General features: G+C 42.4%; 2 protein-coding genes across 5 annotated transcripts in view; one reads left to right on the top strand and one right to left on the bottom strand.

Moving 5' to 3' along the window:
• Positions 1-24,469, bottom strand: part of ebf3a (EBF transcription factor 3a) — a 69,519-nt gene that overhangs the window by 21,120 nt on the left and 23,930 nt on the right. For 2 of the 4 annotated variants that reach the window (XM_085417214.1, XM_085417216.1), the window contains exons 7-11: positions 22,661-22,742; positions 17,804-17,921; positions 15,511-15,644; positions 15,282-15,408; positions 11,168-11,256 (exon numbers count right to left, since the gene is read on the bottom strand). In XM_085417214.1, the coding sequence (XP_085273340.1) occupies positions 11,168-11,256; positions 15,282-15,408; positions 15,511-15,644; positions 17,804-17,921; positions 22,661-22,742 (550 nt within the window). The remainder of the gene's footprint in view (positions 1-11,167; positions 11,257-15,281; positions 15,409-15,510; positions 15,645-17,803; positions 17,922-22,660; positions 22,743-24,469) is intronic. The other 2 variants (XM_085417215.1, XM_085417217.1) reach the window with 1 other exon arrangement.
• On the top strand, positions 3,530-6,525 carry LOC146664366 (uncharacterized). The gene is made up of 3 exons (XM_085417327.1): positions 3,530-4,528; positions 5,652-5,741; positions 6,217-6,525. The coding sequence occupies exons 1-3, from the start codon at positions 3,530-3,532 to the stop codon at positions 6,523-6,525; spliced, it is 1,398 nt and encodes a 465-aa protein (XP_085273453.1).

Genomic DNA, 24,469 nt, shown 5'->3' with positions numbered 1-24,469 from the left:
AACGCCTTTTTTTTTTTTTTTTTTTTTGGCTGCAGATTGAGAGACAAAGTCTATTCGCATTTCACTTGAAGTAAGCTGCTGGATCGGGGGTTTGAGTTGTTGTGGTAAGAACGTGACATTGTATTTTGTCAAAGTTTTCGTAATTAATTATGATACCGATAATATGCAAATATATGCAGTACAGTACACTCAAGCACTATTAAATATATGAATTCTAAGTACAGCTATCATTTATGCAATCTCTTTGCAATCAGTAATTTGTTTAACTCTGTCCAAAAATTGGGTTATTAATATTACACTTTGTGAATTGCTTGTCATACGTAATTTAGAGAGTCATCATTAGATTTAAGGGTTCATCCTTTTACTGTTGTGTATACCTTCCCATTGTTGTTCTCTTCATTCAATAATGCATCCTTGAAATATCAAACACCATTTTGTCCTCACTACACCTCACTCCTTCTTTATTTTCTCTTTTACAGTGAATGGTGCTAGAAGTGTTGCAGTGACATAGTAAATGTGGCAATGTAAGACCTGCCCTTCAGTTTTTCCAAGTAGGTCACATATTCTGAAACATTATCGAGTGAGACATAGGCACTTTGGAAATAATAATCGTATTCCATGTGTTCATGCAAGCTGTCCATGCAGTTCTAAAACATGGAATGCACTATTAATTCATTTGAATAGATGCCACGCTGTTAAAAATAGTCATCAGTCACAGGGATGTACATTTAGCTGTCATTTGTGTTCTTGTAAGGATCTTGTGTCTGAGAGAGATTACTGGACTCACATTAATGCACACTTGAAGAAAAATGAGGTTGTAACTTGTATGTTTTTGGACTGCAAATTCAAAACAAACGTCTTCGGATCTTTTAGATCCCACAAGAGTAGGAAACACAGGTGTTATTCAGTAAAAAATCTTAAACCAGGAATAGTAGTATCAGACACAGTTGCTTATCCAGAATCTGCCTCCAGTACCTTTGATGAACACATTGGTGAGGGTGCTCAGCCTGGTACCAGTGCTGATGCTTCACATAACCTCCCCAATGTAATTGAGCACAGTTTGGCAGCAGCTTTATTAAAATTGGAACATTTTTCTAATGTACCAAGCAGAGCAATTAATGATTTTTTGGTAGAACTTCATCACTTAAGCGACTGTCTCTCAAAATCTCATGCTGAAGGTGTTCTAGTGGACATTTTTAAGAAGAACAACCTTCAAGTTGACAGAGCTGTCATAGAGGAAATCACTACTTCTCTGTGGTTAGCAAATCCTCTAAATAAGGCCATAGAAAAGGGTGGGCCATTGAGTTCTTCATATCAACGTAATCAATATTACAAGGAAAATTTTAATGTTGTTGAACCAGTTGAATATATTTTAGATGTGAAAGAAAACAAAACATTGCAGTATATTCCCATCCTAGAATCCCTGCGAGTGCTGCTGAGTAGGAAAGATATTGTGGACAAGATAGTTAGAATTCATGAAACACGAAGGGAGACTTTGATAGGAAAAGAAATATTGTACAGGTCTTATAAGGATGGTCTGCATTGTAAGGAAAATACTTTGTTTTCAGGGGAAGAGCTAAGTTTATCCATAACTTTGTATGCTGATGACTTTGAGGTCTGTAACCCTTTGGGCACCTCCCGCAAAACTCACAAACTTTGTGCTGTGTACTGGGTACTGAATAATCTACCCCCAGATTCTCATTCTAATTTATCCTCAATTTTCCTGTGCATTTTGTGCAAAACTGACAACGTAAAATCATTTGGGTATGACAAGGTATTAGAGCCCCTATTACACGACCTAAGGTCTTTGGAAGTTGATGGAATTTTTGTCCCTCAACTGGACAAATCTCTGAAGGGGACAGTGCAGATTATTGCTGCTGACAATTTAGGAGCACATGGAATAGCAGGCTTTGTTGAGAACTTTACAGGCCCCTTCATTTGTCGTTTTTGTACAGCAACTGCTTCAGACATTCAATCACATGAGGTCAGGTCAGGAACTTTCATTCTCAGAACAAAAGAAACACATGAAACCCATGTCAGAGCAGCCATAGATAGTGGCACTAGCTATTTTGGAGTTAAAAGAGGCTGTCCTTTTACTGGAGCACTTTCTCATTTTCATGTTGTCAGTGGCTACCCTCCTGACATTGCCCATGATCTCTTTGAAGGCATTGTGCCTGTTGAAATAGCACATTGCCTCAAGTTACTGATATCAAAGAAGTATATCTCCTTGGATGATATAAACAATTCCATATTGCATTTCCCATACAAGTGGACAGACAAAACCAATAAGCCTCATACTTTGCCACAAAATCTTTCAAGCAGGAAAACCATAGGGGGCAATGCCCATGAAAACTGGTGCTTGTTAAGACTACTCCCATTTCTGATAGGCCCCAAAATCCCTGAACATGAGCCAGTATGGCAGGTCTTGTTGGATCTAAAACAGATTGTTGAGCTAGTGGTTTCTCCAGTTCACAGTGAAGAGTCTATTGCTTACCTTGAGAGCAAAATTTCAGATCATCGACAAAGGTATCAAGCGGTGTTTCCTAACAACAAATTGCTGCCTAAACACCACTACATAGAGCATTACCCACAACTAATTCAGCTTTTTGGGCCTCTCGTGGGACTTTGGACCATTAGATTTGAGGCTAAGCACAGTTTCTTTAAAAAGATTATGAAACACACCAGTTGCTTTAAAAACGTCCCTCTGTCTTTGGCTGTGAAGCATCAGTTTATGATTGGTTATCACCTGTCCTCTCCAAGTATTGATAAACCACTGCTGGATGTGTCAGAAGCATCCACTGTCCCATTAGATGTTTTAAAGGAAGAGCTAGCTCAAGCTTTCAAACAGAGAAATCCTTTTGTATCTGAAATACACATTGCAAAAAATGTTTGTAGGAAGGGAATACAATACAGGCCTGGTATGATAGTGGCATATGGTTCTTGTGGTGGCTTGCCTGAATTTGGGGAAATCCATCAAATATGCATTTTGCAGCAGGGACTATTTTTTGTGTTAAAACTGCTGTGTGGATGGTATTGTGAGCATTATGGAGCCTTTCAGCTGACTCCATCTCCGGCACGAGAACTTGCTCTTGTGGAAGTCTCGGAACTGGCTGATGAATACCCACTGGCTGCCTATGCAGTTGGAGGTATGCAGATGGTGACCTTGAAGAGATCAATCTGTGTCTTTGGGTAAGATCATTTAAAAACAATTGTGCTGGGTGAAAAGTATGTTGTACCTCCATGTTTAACCTTGTTTGCGTGGGAAATCGTGATGGAATTGGTAACATCATGCACTGGTGGATGTGATTAAAGAAAAGGAAGGACTGTTGAAAAAGTGTGCACGGTGCACGGTGCTGTCACATATAAATGTGTATGGGATACCTTGGGCACACTAACTGGTGTTGTTTTGTTTTGTTTTTTCTCAGAGTTAAGTTGTATTAGTGTTATAATGATAAAATATGAGGTTTGTTATAAAACTGATTGTAATTACATTTTCCTATTCTTTCCTAACAGACAGTGAAGAATGAACATGACAGCTCCAGCTATTCTCAGAGTTATCCTTGGACCAGACAGTAGTCAGAGGGTCATGATTTCTGCTGGTCTGCCTTCAACTGTTGCTGAACTGGAAGCTGAAATAAAGACTCAGTGCAAAATAATGGAACCCTTCCGATTGCAGTTCATGGACACACTTTTTGGCAACGAGTTTGTGAACGTAACTTCAATGGAAGAAATCCAAGACAAAGCGACAATCAAAATTGTATACACATCCTTCCAACCTCAAGACCAAGGTGAAGACACATTTTCTTTTCCATCAACCAGTGCTCTTGATGACACATCTACTTCTGGTGACAGCACCGTGACTCTTTCATCTCCAGAGTCTACATCATCACGGTCTTCGTGGCCAGATTTGTTCTGCATTCCCAATTTCACATATGATGCTGAAATTAAGCTTGCGCAGGCCCATGTAGCTTTCAAAGAAAATGGGATGCTGCTGATCCCTGATCCAAAGCTGAAGTCCGACATTTTGGAGGGTTTAATCCAGGAGGTAGTCAAGCACACAGTCTACCTCACAGACAGTAAGTTTGACCAAGTTGCAGAGGCACTCATCCTGAAGCATCCATGTTTAAAACAAAAAGGCTCACACAGTGGCTATGCGGGATGGAAGTTGAGCCTCAAATACAAGTTATCAAACTACCGCACAAATCTCCGCAAAATAGGATGTCCTGAAGTATGTGTGAATTCTTTGAAAAATAAGCCAGCTGAGAAATGTTCCCCTGCTTCTGCCGTTAAGCGACCAAAGAGGGGTGAAGTGGATTACTGCCCCTCTTTTCCACTTGGAGAAAGTGAACAGTCCCTTGAGAAGATGAGGGTTGAACTCCTTTCCGATGTGAAGAGGCGCAACAACAGAGAGACAGTCATGGATAAAATGAACAGAACATATGCATTGAGAAGACAAGAAGTCATTTTTGATGCTCCCATGATCAGAAATGTACAAGAGAGATGGCCGGCTCTTTTCTTCCCAGCAGAGGTAATTTAAGTACGGAAAAGAGGACAGCAAAAAAAAAAATGCATTAACCCTCTCAGGCTCAAATTAAGTTTTTGTTGCTAATGCACAACCAAGTCCCGCAGTGGTACTTCTGAGTAAAAAAAAAACCTCATAAAATATGTATGTGGGGTAATCAGGTTGTTAGTTTTTAACTGTTGCAAATCGGCAACGCCTGCCTCAAGAGGATTAACTAGTTGTGTCATAGATGTGTTAATGTGTAAAGGTAGTCCATATGGAAAAGATATATATAAATATTCTAAAGTTTGTATCTGTCTTTTGTGAAACTTGTATGAAAAGCATACATGAGAGAAAACAGATATAAGATCCCTTGAAAAATTATATAAATGAAACTTTTGGATACTTACTAAAATAATATATGAAAGTGGCCACTTTCATGAGTAAATCATATAAGTCTTATGTGATTTACTATATCAAGCAAGCCAAATCTGATGCAAGTCTTTAATAAGTTTTTTCTATTTCTTTTTCATATGGGAGTGCTTGACTTTATTAGGATGTGTGTCCATATATTGCATAGCAGAGTCCAGATGAAGAACTATGCTCTATACCAGCCATTATTTGAAAATAATTTCATGTTGTTTCAGATAAACGCAGAGTTCAAACGCATCACAACCATGACTTTACAGTCAAGGTTTCTGTCGCAGCTTGACTATCTCTCCAAAAGTCTCCTGAAAGTGTTTGCAACGCGATCAGGGGAGCAGGGCAGGAAGATAAAGGATGTAACTGCCATGATGACAGTAAGAACTTTTAAATTATTTAACTACAAAGTGTATATGCATTGCATTAGGTCAGTAAAAGATTTATACGTTGCATCCTTTGCAAAGCTCAACTTTTACTTGTGAGTACCAATTCTACTGAAAGGACCCTATCATTTTCGTCATGCATTTAGTGTCCCACTGTGAAAAATTGATCTTTTTTATATGATCTGGAAACTATTTAGTCCACTCCCTAAAAATCATGTCAAACTTTTGAAAATTGTTTTGCTGGTGTTGCATGTTGATGACTGGTTCAAAAACACTGTCTTTGATCACTTTCTTCTATGCTACTGAAAATTTATCTATTTTTTTTCTTTGTTATAATTCTTAAGGATGACATTGATGCTCGAAGGGAGTCCCTCATCAAAGGACTGTGCTTCTATCTGAATGAAAATCCTGACATCTTGGTGCAGGAGTACATGGTGAGTGTTTTATGAGTAGATTGTGGCTTTGCAACGTTTTTCAAAATGTATTCAGATAGCCATTTAATTCTCCTTGGACTAGGCAGGCCTAGTAGTCCTCTTTAATAATATGGCAAAGAGATTCTAACACTGAGATTAAAACAAAAGGTTAAACTTGTTCGCTACATCGCTTTTGTTTGGAAAAAAAATTGCCCAACTGTGAGGCTGAAAGAAAATCTAAATTCTTCTGAGTGACATAGCCTGGCTTGCTGGTGGGCCAATGACTTTCTAACAAAAGACTAATGTAGACCTTGAATGCCCTTCATTTGAAATAAAAAAAAAACAAAAAAAACTTTGTGTGTGTGTGTTCTATTTGTTGTTGTTGTTTTTTTCGTTTAGAAACAGATCATGAATGGCAGCATGACAGGGCACTGAATGTAAAAAAGAGGATTTGTCTAAAAAAGGAATCTTAAAGAAATGTTTTATCTTTAACCAGGACATGACCGAGGCCACTGCACTGACTGCTATAGAGAAAACAACGGTGGGCATTTATGTCTCCAGAGATACGCCAGGCAATGACTGTCCTGATGTTGGCATCATCATCGAGGGTGTGGTGGTTCTTCAGGATTTGGATAGTGTGGCCCTTGCAGTTGCCATGCTTTTTGGACTGTTTTACTCGTTGAACATGAGTTACCCATCACAGCTCCGCTACACCTTTGAGGTCATTCAGAAGGTGATAATGGAATTGGATGCAACTCTGCTCTCAAGAAAAGCCCAAAATTTAAAGACAAAACTGCTCATGTAAAGAAAGTTCACTGTTGCTCGGCATGTGAGGTGGTTTGCTCTCTCACTTGTTCTCCTGCATTTTGGAGGTTCGATATCAACGACAAATCAGTGTTCACTATTGTGTACTTTGTAAATGCCATATAGATGGGGCCTGGCTTGGTTTTGTTGTTTCCTTTTTGCTCTCTGTTCAAGTTTTCTAATTGGCAGCATTTTTAGATTTTGGTTTATTTGTTTTTAAAAGTGAAGAAATGTAGGATTGTTCACCCCAAATAGTCCCATCATGGCTATGTGAAACAGCATTTTAGGTTTAATTTAGTTGGTGTAAGATTGCTTTGATGGTTTTATGTTTTAAACCAAGATGTTTCAGTATGATCATTGCTGGAATTTTTGAAAGTTTTTTTGTATTTGTTAAATTTTTTTAAGTCACTCTATCACTGTTATTTCTGTGGCTCTTTAATAAAGGTTTTGACTTGCAAGTGGTATTTTTTTTCTTTTTTTAGTAATTAGGGCAAAATGCATAATGTTAATGATAAGGTTAATAGGTAGGTGTTTCCCAATCCAGTAATTTTAGAGTTAATGGTAACTAACATTATGTTAAATTATTTACAATTGTAATTGTTCATTTAATCTTAAAACCTTAAGCAGAATTTTTTGTATTACTGTTCTCTTTCAAAAAGGTAACCTGTGTTTTTCTGTGTTTTGTCAAGTCAATCATGGCATAGATATTAGACCTTTTAGTTTATTTATTTTTTCTCCCCACTCAGGTTACCATCTTGAAAGAGAACAGTGCAATATGTTATAAAGCTTACATTAAAAAATGTGTACTTGATACTAGAATATAATAACACATTGTTAAACGAAGATAACGTGTAGTATTTAAGTGACCAATTAGTGTTGGGTAAAAGTTACTCAATAGTGTTGGATTAAAGTGAGAAAATTATGTAAGAATAAAATATTCCAAGACTTCAAATTACTTCAACAGAACATGTCTCAGTCACATTTTATCAACACAAAATTTATAGGTTTATTGAAAGTGAATAACTTGTGTTAATTTAACACAATTTTTTCATTTGCTGCCAAAGCAAAGCATCTGTGTGCAACAAATGTCCACCATTGAATTAAGTAAATCCAACAACATATTTTTTTCAGTGTATGGCCCGGGGGTTGGGGACCGCTGCCTTAGGTCATCGTCTTCTTCTCCGCCATGTTTCATAAAAATCACCATTGTAGTCTTTTACCAACAGATGGTACTGTAAACAAATTGATCCTAAACACTTTCAAACATCTGAAACATACACCGGTGGAGTCAGACTCTTTCTTGGCAGATGGTGGACACGATCAGCTCAGGATAACAGTGGCCAGTCTATTGTGACGAAGGTGAGGGTGAAGGTGTAGCTGTTAGTTTACTGATTGATCTACCCTCAGCTATGACCACAAGGAGCAGAAATGAGCTTCATCTGCTGGAGGCTGAACCTTTAGAGATGAGTGAGGAGCTCATTCATCAGAGGCTGAGGATGGAGCCACCACTGGTTTGACATCTGGCCACATACAGCTGGGAGGGTCAGACCCAGGACATGCTGGCTTTGTCCCCACCAGAGGAGTTGGTGGCAGAAGGAGATCTGGCCATCTCTGTTGGCCTGCTGCCCCTGAGACGCGGACCCAGATAAGTAGCATTAAGCAGATGTTAATGTGTTAGAGTTCTCTACTCCAACCAACTCCATCAAAAGGAAAACTGAAGGCTGTCACTGAGCGTGAGCAGATTAACCACAATCTGACCCCAGAAATAGATTCTGCAGCACCAACACGAGGGCTAAATGCACACCCCCACAAACTGAACATCTGCAGGGATTCTTCACCCACATCTGGATGAAAACATCCCAAACACGGACATTTAGATTTCACATGAAAACAGCTCAGAGTTTATTATGCAGGACAGAAACAGAAACAAGACGACAGAGGAGTTATTTTTTATAAATCAGATAAGAGAAAGGCTGAAAAGTGTGCGCGTGTGTGTGTGTATAAAGCCCATTGGCAAACAGGGAGGTTGAAACAGTCAAATCAGGTAATCAGCGAGTGCAGCCATGTGGCAAGAAAGGAGATTGGCATACACACACACACACACACACACACACACACACACACACACACACACACACACACACACACACACACACACACAGGAAAGAGCATTAAATTCTACAGACACACACAGACACACACATACAAGTGCGTGTCTGTGTGTGCCTGTGACGGACAGCTAATGATGATGAATGCAGGGTCACTTGATCACCATGGAAACAGCTTTAACACTGAGGTTAGTGTGAACTGTCCTCAGTAATCTGGACTAACAGAGTGATCTCTCCTTCAAGCTGTGTGTTTCCTGTGTGTGTGTGTGTGAACTCCTGGCTCGTGCACATGCCTGTCACTGGGTTTGTGTGTTTCCGACCTCAACGTGTTTCGTGGCGTCCGTGCTGGGATGACTGACGGCAGCTGCCGCACATACCGACACTTTAAAGTTTAATCTTTGGCGTCGCTATGGCACCAAACCCAAACACCGTCCTTCTGTAGGGTCAGAAGCAGGTGTCACTCTCAGAAAATGTCTCTGTACTTTCTCACCTGCTCACATGTTTGACGAGGACACAGAGGAAGTAGCTTTGCTTTCTGAAACCGACTGAATGGGACAGCGGCTTCTCTCAGCCCGCCATCTTTAGCCTCCACCTCAAAAACACAGAGCAAACTGACCTCCTACTGCTTCAAAGCTCAACAGGAAACTTCCTGGGAGCTGTTCACATACTTGTGAGCACACTTTGAACAGGTGTATCAAACAAAACTACAGTACAATCAACCAATCACAGGCTTCAGTGAGACTATCAGCAAACTTCTCTTTCATTCAGCACCAAATCACAGCAGCAGTCGCCTCCAGGTGCTTTATATTGTAGGGTAAAGACTCTACGATCATACAGAGAAACCCAACAATCATATGACCCCCTATGAGCAAGCACTTGGTGACAGCGGGAAGGAAGAAACCACCAGCAGAATACATCTGCACGTTTGACCACACATTCGATTTCTGTTCTTCATACTTAGTAGTTTAGTATCGCATGTCCTTCAGCCGGGCATGTGGCGGCTTCAGCGCCTACAGAGAGGGTTGGGTCGCGGGCCCTTTTTATAACTGCTTTTAAATCATTGTAACTTTGTCGCAGGTATATTTGTGTATCGAGGTAGCACCAAGTGTTCACAAGGCACCGCTGTTTGAACACACACAGGGAGATCAGCTCTGCCTCGGTGTTACCGTGTGTGCTTCGCCAGAACATGGTCCAGGTTTGCGACACAGGGGACCTGTGTTGACCTGTGTGATGTCATGAGTGCACAACCCGTCACACGTAAGCCCGACTCAGACGTCGCAGTCAGCCCCCCGAAACAGTCGGGATTATTTCCAGTTATTAGCGTTTCTGTGGTCAACAGTCACTCGGCTGCACGCTGAGCACAAGGCAGCGTGGGTAATTGAATAAAACCATTACAGATGAATTATTAAAGATGTGGTTTTCATTATGGAGCTAACAGCATGTCAGCTCACATCAGAGCAGCTGGAGGCTGAAAGCACACTAGAGAAATTCTCTTTCAACTACTGCAAGGTTGTTCATTAAACGAGGGGGTGAATAGAAGTGTTGGATAATTTCCATCAGCATCCTGCTTCTGGTCCGAATCTGGAGGATCCAGATTAGGCCTGATATATATAAACATCTTATCCTGGTTCCTCTAAACTGGACAGCTAATCCAGGATCAGGACAGCCTGACGATCCCAAACCTGCTTTACGAGTCATTATTGAAACACACACACACTGAACTGTTGACCTGAAGCAGCACAGCAGAGTTTTTAAATGTCCACCCTAAAGGGAAAACTGATTCCGTCTCTTTGCTTTGATTGTTTGAACCCATCAAATCTAAAATGGGTAAAAGATGTGAAAGTGTGAGCTTAAAAAGAAAAACTTTGGCCTCCACCGATGAGAAATGTGGGATGATTTTCAGAGTCTGATCGAAAACCTGTGAACTGGAAACTAAACAACATCCTCACAACAACGAACAGGAGTGGTAGCATAAAAGGAGAACATCATGGAAGCAGCTTCCTTCTTCAACAGACAAGCGCAGGACTCTTTGCTGGTTCTGACTGGAGCCAGCAGACTGTCCTCCAGATTCATTCACCCTGAGGGCGTTGGATCATGTTAACCTTTGCACCACTTTTCACCCCCCCCGGGTGATAATTAACCCACAGAAGGGGAATGTGAAGGTTCCTGCTTCATTACAGATCGTTCACTGTCCAGCTGAATTTACCGTCAGCCTTTTCTCTGGAGCATCACACGTGTGGTAACGCGGTTCATGTGAACCAAATTCAGCCAAACCAGGACAAATGTGAAAGCTTTGAACAGATACTGGTGTCCAAACTACAGGTTTGATGAAAACTGTGTGTGTGTTAGAAGCTGCCAGTCGGTCTGAGTGGACACACAAAAACAAGTTAAACAGCAGAATCGGTGGATGCAGCTGATGATTATCAGGACTCTGAGCAGCCAACCAGAACGCAGACTGATGGAAAAAACACAGCGACAATAATCACTTATTCTGTGTGTTTGTATAAAACGATTGTGTGTCTGAGCGCGTCCTACCTTCGGCAGTCTCTCCGGGTCTCCAGGGTGGCGGGGGATGACCTTCTGTAACCTCTGGAAGCCGTAATCGATGGTAGGCTCATTCAACGCTGAGGAGGGAGCAGGTCTTTTCATTAGACACCTCACAACATTAATATCGTCACATTTGTTCACTAGTTAAACTTTTTAAAGCCCAAAAACGTGAAACTGTCAGCTGCTCAGACTGCCGTGGATAAGACGTGAGACACTCCTCTCGCATTACTCGCAGATTACATGTGAGCATTTTAGATTATTTCTGGATTAAACATGTAAGTCGTGCACAGAGAGAACAAAGGAAAAAATAAATGTCAATGAAAATACTCCAGAAAGTTTACGGGCCGATTGGATTAGAACGTCTGTACTGACCGACGGGAGGAAACACACGGAGGCGTCGTTGTCACGCTGATGGGACACCACACACTTCAGTTTGAACCGATAATTTATGCTGCTCTTTGTCAGGTGTAATAACTGCAGCCGTGCACATCGCGGCGAATCTGCAACCCTCAGACACGCCGAATCCATCAGACTTGTTCATTTTTTGTTTTCCCCTCCCCTCCTCTCTCCTCTAACATCATTTACAGTTTAAACTGGTTGGGAGGTGATAAATCAGAGCGTCAGTGAACGCAGCCGAGCACAGCCAGGACTCAGAGTGTGTGTGTGTGTGAAGTGCATGAATCATAATCCCGTCTTGGTTCAGCTGCATTTAACAAGCTTTAGACCGACTCTCCTATACATCAAACTGTGTGTGTGTTTGTGTGTGTGTGTGTTCAGTCCTTGAAGGCTCACAGGGCGTGACAGGCAGCAGTTATAAGAGTGTGTTAGCTCTCCAGATGTCTGTGTTATCTATAGTTGTGCGAGTGGCTGTGACCTTGTGTTGTTGACTGTTACACACTTTACTGTCACCTGTGTTTCTTCCACCTGCAGTCGGTCCGATTCCTCCTGGATCAAACCTGAATGCATCCTCGCTGCGTCTTTAAGGACACGTGTCCACATGCAATTTCAAACACACCCAGCAGAGCAGTAACACCTGATCATCAGGTAAAAGATGTCAGAGCAGAGTTACCACGATGAGAAGAAGAGACCACCTGAACCTGGCAGCGTTTTCCTCTTTAGCTGGCGGATCAGCGACTGTTCAGGACGCCACGTTTGGCGTGCAGCGGGGCTGGTGGTGATGCTGTGTGGCTGTTTTTAATGACCTGTTATTGCGTGTTTGTGTTGACGTGACTGTTTTATTCTTATGTGTTGTATTTCATTCGTATGAGGCTTTTACCTTGACAACTATAGGTCACGTGACCATGACTCCACATTCAGCCCAGAGTCCCTGAGACACCTGAGCTGCTAAAAACGCTGATGTCACGAATGAATGATGCCCTTGATTCATGTTTTCTGTCTTTATTCATATCTTCATGTTTCACTGCAGTTTAATAAACTCTGGAACACCTGAACAAACCAGCTGTCACTAAAGTCTTTATCTGATTGGCTAATTGTCTGAAATCAAGCGCTCTAATCAGGCACACCGGCAGACAGTGAAACCATCCAATCGATAAGTTGTGATGGAGCGTCCCCGTGGTAACTGCTGAACTGATCTGCTGTTTATATTGGCTGCCAATAAAGATTTGATGGCTTTGAATTGATCAGACACGACACCGAGCGAGGATCTGTCAGTCCCGGCTATCTGAGGAGACGCTTCGGCTCCGCCCTCAGCGCTGAGTGAGTCGTCAGTAATCGTGCGCAGGCTGGCAGCGTTTTATGCTCCTGTCAGGTGTGTACACCTGTCAAACATCAGCACAGCTTTATTTGTTTTTGGTGCTTCTGTCTGCCTGACAGAGCTCATTCATTTGGATGAGGAGACGTTCATCTCGATGATAAACTGAACCTGAAGAAATGTTGGCACTGTTGCGGCTCAGCTGCACGAATGACGTGTTTTACTGTGAAACAACAGTCCTGATTTATTTTGTATGTATTCGTTGACTTTAATAAGTGAGTTTTACTGTCAGACAGTTCAGGCTGCAGTGTCTGCAGAACAGGACGTCGATTCAGATAAGACGAGAAGCTCGGAGCGATCGACACGTGTAGACTGAGGCGCTGCAATTCCCTCACACTCAGGTCTGACCAGCAGGGTTCGCTCTGTGTGTGTGTGTGTGTGTGTGTGTGTGTGTGTGTTAGACATCTTTGTGAGGGCAGAAAAGTAGCTTACTACTATACTTGTGGGGACCAACAGTCACTTATGGGGACAAAATACCTGTTTGAAGACATTTTTGAGGCTCAAAATGTGGTTTTAGTGTCAGGGTTACAGTTAGGATATGAAAACGTGTGTGTGTGTGTGTGTGTGTGTGTGTGTGTGTGTGTGTGTGTGTGTGTGTGTGTGTGTGTGTGTGTCACTGTGTGTGTGTGTGTTAGTGTGTATGTGAGGGTGTTAAGGAAGTGAAAATCTGAAGGCGGGTCAGACAGGAGGCGTTGGAGCGATCAATACTTTGAGATCGATACTCATGGAAATTGCATGACTGCTGACGCCGTGTGTCTGCCTGAGCGCACACATTACCACAGAGAGAAACCATAACGAGCGGAGTGGTGTCGTTTATGTGCATCGGCGGGGTTTCCACCATTGATCTGCTCTACTTTACTCACGTACTTCACACGTACATCCAGCCGTGCATGTGATAAAGATAAGCTGTACGTCTATGTTCGTGTGTCATTGTTTTAAATGATTTCACCCACTGAGGACGGGTAATGTTAGGTAATCCCCCAACATTATGGTACTTGCTCCTTTAGTAAATACTCACATTATTCACGACATTCCTTTAACAGCTCAACGATTAGCTGGTTGCTTTTTGCACTACCATCTTATTTATTCATAATTTATTTATAATTTAAATACTTAAGAAAATTATTTTTTATAAATTGTACTCTGTGACATGAAAACCCTAATCTGATCGAATTTTATGGAAAAACTTCAGTCTGAGAAATATTAAATTTAAATGACATTTATTCAAGTTAAATATGATATTAGATCTTGTGCCAGCGCTTCTCATTTATGTGTTGATCTGCCTCATGCAGAAAAACTTGACTGAGACCTGCTACCTGAGGAGGAGGTCTGTATTATTCAACATCACTTCCTGTTTTCTTTCCCCCAGTGCAAAGCAGGCAGTGCAGGGTGGAGGTGGTGGATCCCTCTGATCTGCTGAGGTATGAAAGCAGCTGCTGTGTGAACATGTGACTCGCATAAGTGAGTGTCAGTGTGAGGTCATTAACGTAAAGGTCCAGAGATGTTTCGGGTTAATGGGATTTGAATGTGTATAATTACTGCAATGCAGCATGAACGGAGATAAAAGAAACATAAAGAGAGAGGAGAGGAGGATATAAGGACACATGGAGAGAAGAAATGTTCTCCAGTCTGACAACAAATAGAGAAAGAAAGCTGGAGCAGTATTAATGACAGATGTTACCTGCACCTGCAGCGGTTCAGATGTTTGACCATCAGAATTTATTTAAAACTTATTACTGACTCATGTGAGTGCTGTGTGAAGTCAGGGTTGTTTTGTGGTTAGACTGGCCCATCGTGGCAGACAGGCCTCTCCTCTGCCTGTTTCTAAGTCACTCCTGAGAACCACCTCTTGACCCTGACCTTTGACACCCCGTGAGATGTTGGTTTTAGTTGATTCTATGCTGTTTTATCTTGTTTTCTTGTTTAATATGGGGCTGTTTTAATTTCTATGTATTACGTGGTTTATTTATTTATTTTTGCTGTTTTCTTTTATTCTTTTTTTTTCACTTATTTTCTGTACAGCACTGTGCTGGCTATGTTAGAGTGCTTTATAAATAAAATTGGACTGGAAAAATAAAGCCAAAATTAGATGACCGCTAAATAATAAAAATAGAAAGTGTGAGACCACAGATCTTCCTTATTTAACTTATACATAAGCTTCATTTTCTTCTTCGTGATTTCTGCGTGTTTGAGTCTAAAAGAACATTCTTTAAGTCTGGAAATAAAGCTTTGTTTTAAAAAGGTGCCCAAATATCCCACCTGGTGCCTCCTGCTAGAGGACACTGGTAAAATGTGGTGTTATCCAATCAGATGATCAGGAGCTGTCCTTACCTGTATAGACGAAGCGTCCCGGCGCTCCTTTACAGAACTGTTTGGACTTGTAGGACAGCGTGACCTCGACGACTCCGGGGATGTGCCGGGGCGGAGTCTGGACTCGGATAGCGTGAGGGGTTATCAGCTGGAGAGAGAAATAATAAGAGTCATCGTTGTTGTATTGACACACACAATACACAATGTTTGCTATATCGATCAATTATCCAACTGATCACATGGGTATTACCTCGCTCCACACCAACATGGTGCCAAAGACGACCTGAAGGCCATCAAAGAAGTTGTCGCCAATGAGGATGACGGTGGCGCCGCCCGTCGTCCACCCCTCGCTGGGACTGATGGCTTTAATGCAGGGAGTGGCTGCTGGACGAGAGACACCAAGAGACACAGAGGGAGAGAGAGAGAGACAGAAGTGTTAGGGTCTCATTAACTGAAGCTGCAGTTCCTCTAGTGTCCAGCAGAGGTTCCAGCAGGGAATCACTGCCACAGAGCTCCATGTTAAAACGTTATAGCACAAATGAACCACAGATGCTCAGAAAACAGAGGCCTGGAGCCCTGATTGGCTTTTATTAGGAATCCCAGTGTGAGCCACAGCCAATCAGAGAAGAGAAACTACATTTCAACTCCTGAAAAGCAGCCTCCGCACACATTATTTCAACATCCTGCATCAAAACATCCACATTTTAAACCAGCGCTGCGGGCCTGTCTGTGAACACTCAGTCTCTTTCATGACCTCTCCGAGGGGTCCAGGCCCACAGGTTGAGAAACATTGAGCTACATTACTACAGAACTGAAGGTCACACACACACACGCACACACACACATAATGTTAATTGGGTCGTGGCTTTTATCCGCTTTAGCTTAGTTCACTCCAATAACACACACACACACACTCAGACAGACACACACAGACACACACATATTCAGCCGGTAATGACTACTTCTCTCTCGTCTTTCAAGTGCGGCTGCAGATTAATTATAAAGTGAAATGAAAGTACCGTGTGTGTGTGTGTGTGTGAGTGTGAGTGTGTGTGTGTGTGTGTGAGTGTGAGTGTGTGTGTGTGTGTGTATGTGTGTGTGTGTGTGTGAGTGTGTGTGTGTGTGTGTGAGTGTGTGTGTGTGTGTGTGTGAGTGTGAGTGTGTGTGTGTGTGTGTGAGTGTGAGTGTGTGTGTGTGTGTGTATGTGTGTGTGTGTGTGTGAGTGTGTGTGTGTGTGTGTGAGTGTGAGTGTGTGTGTGTGTGTGTATGTGTGTGTGTGTGTGTGAGTGTGTGTGTGTGTGTGTGAGTGTGAGTGTGTGTGTGTGTGTGTATGTGTGTGTGTGTGTGTGAGTGTGTGTGTGTGTGTGTGAGTGTGAGTGTGTGTGTGTGTGTGAGTGTGAGTGTGTGTGTGTGTGTGTATGTGTGTGTGTGTGTGTGAGTGTGTGTGTGTGTGTGTGAGTGTGTGAGTGTGTGTGAGTGTGTGTGAGTGTGTGTGTGTGTGTGTGTGTGTGTGTATGTGAGTGTGTGTGAGTGTGTGTGTGTGAGAGAGAGAGAGAGGTAGGGCAGCTAATCTCATCACTTGGCATTATAGCACCTGACCTCTATTCTATTCGATGCGATTCTGTGAGCTGGCGTCAGGTGCAGACCTTCTGTGACGCTCCTGCGCTGTCGCTTCATGTTTTAGAAATAGAAAAATTAATCTGTTATAAAGTGACCCAAACGTTACTGACCATCACACCCTGAGAGTCACACACTGTGGCCGGGCTGTTCTGTCATCAGGGATGAGGGTGTGTTTGTAACACGCGTGCGTTTCACTCATCTGCAGTCGAGTCCACCTGGTCCTGAGTTTCCGCTGCATTCTCAGGAAACCGATCTAATATTTAAACACACGTCTGTTCGTAGAGCAACACAATGAGTGAACTCCGGCGGTGTTTTATTTTAGACGTGGAGAACATGGTGCATGGACGGCGACTTCCTGTGTGAGACGGTGGATCTGAGGTGGAGTGGGTGGCTGGGTGAACTCGCAGGTTTGAAAGCGTTCACGGCACAGAGGTAAGTGTGCAGAAATAACCGAGCGCAGAGCTGAAAATGAGCGAGAGCTCAAGCCCACGGGACATCCCCTCGCTTTGACTGGGAGGGGTGGTTTCCATGGTAACTGTCTTTAATTAGGAGGGCAATTAAAGAGGTTGAACGGCCCGCGAAAAGACACTCAGTCACACACATGCACGCATAGACACACACTGTCCTCTCTGGGGACCCTGAAGCGTCTGGTCTTCCTACCCACAATCCACTAGGCTGATTTCTCTGCAAAGAGCAAATTACACTCGTCTCTCTGCAACTGTCGGATCTCCTACACCAGTCAGACCAGTGACAGAGCTCTCAGTACAGGAGCTGACTGTGATCGGTGGACTCTGAAACTCTGACAGGAAGTTCTCCTTTGAGCACGCCCAGCCTGTCGCCATGTTTGGATGAAAGGTTGGCACTTGTTCATCAGCTCCACTATCTGAGTGAGGGGTGCAAAAAAGAGTTAAAAAGAAGCGTACCCTCAGACGGGTCCAGTCTCCGCGCCCGGCGGCCATGTTTGGAGTTGTTGTGCACGAACATGTTGTCGGAGACGGCGAGAACGTGACCATCCACATTCACCGTCGTTGACACAACCACCTGCAGAGACACAGCCAAAAACATTTAATCATGACAGCAGGAAAAGAACAGAAACACTGGTGATGTCACACTCAGTGTTGGGGAGTAACGGAGTACATGCACTGCCGTTACGTATTTAAAATACAAAATATGAGTAACTGTATTCAGTTATAGTTACATGTTAGGCTATGCTCTCTCTATTTTTGGTTTCCACGCTGGTGAAAACCCAAACAAAACACGCATTAAGAGGCTCAAATGCACGAGTCTCAATCTCACGGCTCATAATGACGTGAAGAAATGTTTTTGACGAGCCCAGCTGTGAGTAAGCTGTTAAGACTCGACTACGCTGTGTTCATGTTTTCCTCTGAAACAATAAGCTCCGTTGCAGCAGTCTTTCAACGCCTCTCTCTGTCTAAAACTTGACCCAGACAACAAAGTAAAGCTAGTTTTCAGCTACGAGCCCGACACGAACCCGGCGTATCAGCCAGAGGTCCCTTTACTACGGTTCGGAGCCGCGGACCTGTTTTATATACGCGAGGAATAGTTTCTATACGAGATCGCTGCAAAAAGTGCAGCTTTACCTAATGTCCACCTACTGTTACTCATTATATTAAGATTTAAACATCTAGCTGGTGTTGGTGTGGAGAGTAACCTTCAGTAATAGTAATAAATCACACAGCAATAGGATGTAGTTGTAAACAGCATGATAATATATTAAGTAATCCAAAGTATTCAGAATACGTTACTCTCACTGAGTAACGTAATGGAATACGTTACAAAATACATTTTGGGGCATGTAATCTGTAATCTGTGGTGGAATACATTTTGAAAGTAACTTTCCCAACACTGGTCACACTGATGATGTCACCGTCAGACATTATTTCCTCTTTAATTAAAGGCTTCTAAAACAAAATTAAGATTTCATAATGAGGAGGCAACAAACTGTAAACTCTATGCTTTGATATTTCTTTGACCTCTGACCTGATGAAAGTTTGTGGAACACTCTAAACGATCCGCAAACAGGATGAGTATAAAGTGTTTGAACACAGGAAATAAAATGATGTGACAAATGTAAAAAGGTTCATTGTCTGAATGAACCCGCCTTCTTTATGATGTCACTGCCAGGTGCCAGGTTGTGGCCATTCATCATCTGTGGCTGGTTGCCGTGGCGAGGTTGTTGCCGTTGATCCATGGCGACGGAGCAGAAGGTCACGCTGAGAGCGAGTAGAAGTGTCCTCTGTCGCCACAGTGGCTAACCAGCACATCCTTCACCCTGCTGTCACCACGACAACCACACACGAGTACACACCTGACTTCACCTGTCTCCGTCCTCCTCTCTCTCCTCCTGCAGCTCGCTTGGCCCGTCTCCCCCCTCCCCCTGCCCCGCTGCTTTAAGTGGACTTAACATCCTGTCAGCGTGGCCAGCGCGGCGTGGCGGCGAGTGTGTGTGTTACTGTGTGTGTGTGTGCGTGAAGCTGTGAGACAACGAGCAGACGGAGGAGAGAGGCAGTTTCCTCGAATGACACGTCTCCTCTCTTTCAGCAGCAGCGAAGCTTCGTGAGTAAAATCTGTGGCAGCTGGATAGTGTAGTGATAAGACCACACACCTTTGGAGTGGAAGCTGCAAGTTCGATTCTATCCCAGCATCCAGTCAAGGTCCTGGGTAGGCCCCCCGTGCCAAACACCAAGCCCTACGTCTGCAGCTCGGACATGACACATTTCTCCGTATGACTGTGTGTGTTATCAATAAAGCTTGTTTCTTTCTTCCTGAGTGAATATCACCTGCTCTGCAAGCTGATTGGCTGGTCAGGTGGACAGTAGGTGTAGGGCATCTCCTTCCTGTAAAAACACATCTGTGGGATGAAGCTGCAGAGCTTTCTGAGGCTTTGAAGCTTAAACATTAGCAGGCTTCTCAGACTCCTTGGATACCCTGTTACTACGATAACCTCACAGCAGCCATATTAGCAGTTCGCAGCTAAACCCACCTGTCAGTCGAAGAGGCCAAGTTATAAAACATCTTCCCCCCTGCAGCTGTTACGAGGGGGGAAATAATCTATAGAGACCAACCCAGAGGTTGTTTCTCAATATGCATACTTGCATGTACTCGTGTGTACTTGTCTGGGCTTGTTGAAGCCAAGTATCCCAGAATGCATTTCGTCTAAAACTGAAAATCAGAGAGACTTTATTAAGCCCAGAGGGAAAGTGGCAACAGTGGATGACCGTGGCAAAGACTCTAAGTAAAGTTTGAAATATTACTTTTTCTGTATCACAACTTTAAAGATGTTTAAAGATGTAGACGTGTAAAGTTAAATATCGTTTATCGAGACATTGCCCGTTTACAAAAGTGCTCCAACATTTTCAGAGATGTCAGCTGACCGGGAGGTCGAGGCTCGTGAGAAACGCCTGAATCACGGCACTCGCTTTCGCCACCCAGTGGAAATTAAGCATGAGATGAAATTCACTTTGATGATCCATGGTTCATGTTTGGCTTATTTCAGTGTTTTATTTGTTCCTGAGCAAGTTACTTTGATTAAAGTTCAGCTTTATAACTGCATCGTTGTATTTAACTTTAATGTCTCACTGGAGAGCTGCCAGTATATTTGGAAATCAATCTTTGGCCCGTCTTTATTCTCTGGTGTAAAAATGTGCTGACTCTGAGTTAACACTAACAGATATTTTCACCCTGTTGTTCCAAACGCAGCATTCTCCTGGACTTCCTCGTGAACTTACGAGGTAGGAACTAGCGCGCTTGCTTACTGAGTAATGGCCGGTTTGTGTATCAGCCATGTACATGTACTGACTGACTGCTGCCTCTGCTGGATGCCAGAGGAACTGCAGGTTTGAAGCTCTTGGTCCCACAGACCGAGCTGGTGTAACCGACAACAGGCTGCTGGTGTTGTCTTGTTGTTTCTGGGTTCCTGTGATTGGCAGTGAACACCTGTACACCTGTGATATGGCAGGTGAACAGGTAACAGCGCGGTGAAGGAGACGCTATGTGAACCTGACATTTCTTAGGGTCTGTACTGACTTTCCTCCGAGCGACAGGTCGCAGAAGTTTGTTTTCTTTAATGGTGTCGCCGTTTTTTTCGTCAGCTGTTGGTGCTGCAGACATCGACGGACTCATCAACGTGTTGATGTGTTTGACGTAATGCAGCAACTTTTTAGAAACATGTTCATCACATAAATCGCATGCTGTCAGCTCATTCCATGTTTTCCTTACATAATAACATCAAAGTTTTTGTTTACTTTCTGCAGATTTGAAGGTATTCGTTTTTTTTCAAATATGTGTTTATGTTTTATGGCTCCTCCTCTCTCCTCCCACCTCCTGCTGGCTTCAGCTGCTCTCTTGGACCGTAACGGTACGATGGGTCTGATCAATAATGAGGATCAATCATGGGGCTCTTCTTCCTGATAAGCGGTGCTCGTTGTTAAGTGTCTGATGAATGAAGCTCTCGTGGTTGAGGGTGTTTAACTGCGGGGCGCCTGTATTTGCGCACTCAGTTAATCTGAGCTTCATGAAGGCGCTCGGGGTCAGCAGGCTCTCCCTGAGACGCAACACAGAGGGTCACAGCAGCTTTACTGCCTCCTTTATATTTACTGAGATCGTGAATGAAACATTTTTATGCTGCTGTAAATCCAGAGCAGCATTTTGATCTTTTCTTTTACTGAGTGTCTGCACGGACACGCAGCTACGCTTTCAAACATACCAACATCAAATCAATATTATAACACACACAACATGCAAAGACCCCACACACACATAAGTATCGCTATAAAATAGTGGGAAAAGAAAATAATAATAATAATAATAATAATAATGAATAACTGCTATGACCGTCTGTCTTTTAGTGCAAGTATTTAGATTTCATGATTATTTTCTTTGTTCCCTGATTGCAAAGACTTTGAGGATCAATGTAATAAAAACACATCAATGACACATTCTACTGTGTGTTGGTTTAGTGCTCAGGGTGACGGCTCAGACCCTACAGTGTGGAGCACATTTCTACTACAGAAAGGTTTTATGATTTGATGCTCTGAAGCACCACTGATAAATGCAGCTTACGTGGGCTATTACGCCCTCACGTCTTTTAAAACTCTATTGTGGTAGCTGTGGTGATAAACATCTGCAGATACCCTCAACATCTGGAGCTTCTGATGCTTTCAGGCAGCTCCGGGTGGGAGATTTTGTTTGGTGGGGCTTCATGTTTGAGAAGCTTCTGGTTTCTTTCTCTTACCAGCATCAGACATGGACAGGCCGACTCTGATCCAGCAGCGATCATTAAGAACAAACTCTCATTCTCATGAACGAGTGTTCCTCTGCAACATCAGGTTCTTTGTTCTCCACCAGTTCTACTTATCAAAGGATTATTTATTTTTAAAGTTTCATTATTGATGAGTGAACGTCGAGTTATCCTGTCTGTACTGGCGTGATTGTGACTGACACTTACTACCATGTTACTGCTTTTGACAGGAAGCTTGAATTTAATCATTTAACACTTCATTCAGACACCAAACAGATGCTGAACACAAATAATTGGAAGGATGGACAGACAGACGTCTCTGATGACCTTTCATATTTTATCTCCAAAGCAATAAGCCTTGGGCTGCCCTGCTGCAATGCATTATGGGATCATCCACAGCCATGTCCTGCCCTTTAGGGAAATGAATTCATCTGTGTGTGTGTGTGTGTGTGTGTGTGTGTGTGTGTGTGTGTGTGTGTGTGTGTGTGTGTGTGTGTGTGTGTGTGTGTGTGTGTTTTACCTGAAATCGCCTCATGTCTCGTGGGTTTCCTGCATTTTTCAGGCAGTTCTGGTTACACTTCAGAAAAAACTTGAGGAAAAACCTGCAAACACACAGATGAGGTGTGATCAGGGCTGATTGCATATCTATTAACCAGTAATAGACACACACACACACACACTAAGATCAAACTGGATGATGTGCTGTACACAAATGTGAAGCTGGGAGGAGGAGTGCTCTACTGGAAACCATCTCACAGGTTAAGATCAAAAGGCTGGAGCTGTTTGGAGTGCACGCTGTTTGATCAACATTTTACTTCTACGTCAAACAATATTCAAGAGTAAATGATGTGATAGTGACGGGACTGGAAACCAAGCATCAGACATGCACGGGTAGCAGCGTCAGAGAGAGGGGAGCCACCCGAGCAGGAGCTACGCTCTTTGGAAGAGCAGGTGACGGCATCTTCAAAAGCAAGGGTATCGAAATGGACAGTAAAAATATTGAGGGATGCCATCCTCTCCCAAGGAAAAACAAAAATCAAATACCTGCCATTATCATACGTTTTGTAAATAGAAAACAGAAAAAAGAACTGCTCAAGCGAGGAAGAAAGCGTACAAATGTTTATTTAAACGAACACCTAATCAAGAAAAATGCTGACACTGCAAGACAAGCAAGGATATTAAGAAAACAGAAGAAAATACAGTGACCTTGGACGTCAGACTGTAAAATATTCATTGAGTTAAATGGAAGACCAGAGCAGGTTCTAGTCATCAAAGAGATGACACACCTACAAAGATAAAACTGATAAGTCAGAATGCAAAGCAGTGCTAAATATGATGGGACCGTCCAAGTGCTCAACCAATGCAGATGTCTGACAGTTTTCAACTAACAACTCATAGATATTGACAATAGGACATTAATGTATGACAGCAACACAGATCCTGATTGTAATGTCTTTAACAATAAGACAAATGAATGCAATTATTACACAAACGAGCAATTTAAAAAGAAAATCAAGGTAGAACAGGGTACAACAACGGTTCACTTTAATAGTCAAAGCTTATATGCAAACTTTCAATCCATCAAAGAAAACATAACACAGTTTAAACAGCCATTCAAGGTGATGGGGTTAGGGTAGGCTTTATAACCCTCACCCATATCAGAGACCTGGATAACTCCTGAAAAAGAAGAAGACTTTAAAATAAATGGATATGAATTCCTTCATGTAGACAGGATCAACAAGAAAGGAGGTGGGGTGGCACTTTACATTGATAAAAACCTAAAGTACGAAAGAATGGGAAGAACGACGACTGTTATTGATAACAGTGTATGGAAAAAAGGAAAAACCTAATTGTCAGTTGTATTTACAGAACACCAGGATCTAAGATTGAGATATTCAAGGATAATATGGAGGACTTATTTACAAATATAAATCAGAAAAGAGTGTTTATCTGTGGGGACTTAATATTGACTCATAATAAGAGTACAGCAGAATTTATTGACTCCATGTACAGCATCGGTTTATTTCCGCTGATAACAAGACCGACCAGAATAACATCTCACTGCACGACTCTATTAGATAATATATTTACAAATATAATAGAAGAAAATATAAAAAGTGGGCTGTTAATCAATGATATAAGTGACCATTTACCAGTCTTTGCATCTTATAATTGCCATTATAAAGTGAACAACGATGGACACGAGATTATTTACAAAAGAATAAGAACAGAGAAGACCTTAAATTGTCTTAGAAATGAACTTTTAAAGCAAGATTGGAATATTGTGTATGAACAAACAGAAGTTAATAAAGCTTACGAAGGATTTTTA

Source organism: Rhamphochromis longiceps, linkage group LG8, assembly GCF_057381845.1.
Source record: "Rhamphochromis longiceps isolate RC_006_pf linkage group LG8, R_longiceps_female_GT1.1, whole genome shotgun sequence".
NCBI classification, from domain to species: domain Eukaryota; kingdom Metazoa; phylum Chordata; class Actinopteri; order Cichliformes; family Cichlidae; genus Rhamphochromis; species Rhamphochromis longiceps.
Note: the sequence above shows the minus strand (reverse complement) of the source record. Positions and strands in the feature narration are given on the sequence as shown.

What these genes read in the sequence shown, in the direction of transcription:
- LOC146664366 (XM_085417327.1), top strand. Translation starts at nt 3,530, where the DNA reads ATGACAGCTCCAGCTATTCTCAGAGTTATCCTTGGACCAGACAGTAGT. An exon ending in CTCTTTTCTTCCCAGCAGAG is followed by an intron (nt 4,529 to 5,651) that starts GTAATTTAAGTA and finishes ATAATTCTTAAG; the next exon opens with GATGACATTGATGCTCGAAG. An exon ending in TCTTGGTGCAGGAGTACATG is followed by an intron (nt 5,742 to 6,216) that starts GTGAGTGTTTTA and finishes ATCTTTAACCAG; the next exon opens with GACATGACCGAGGCCACTGC.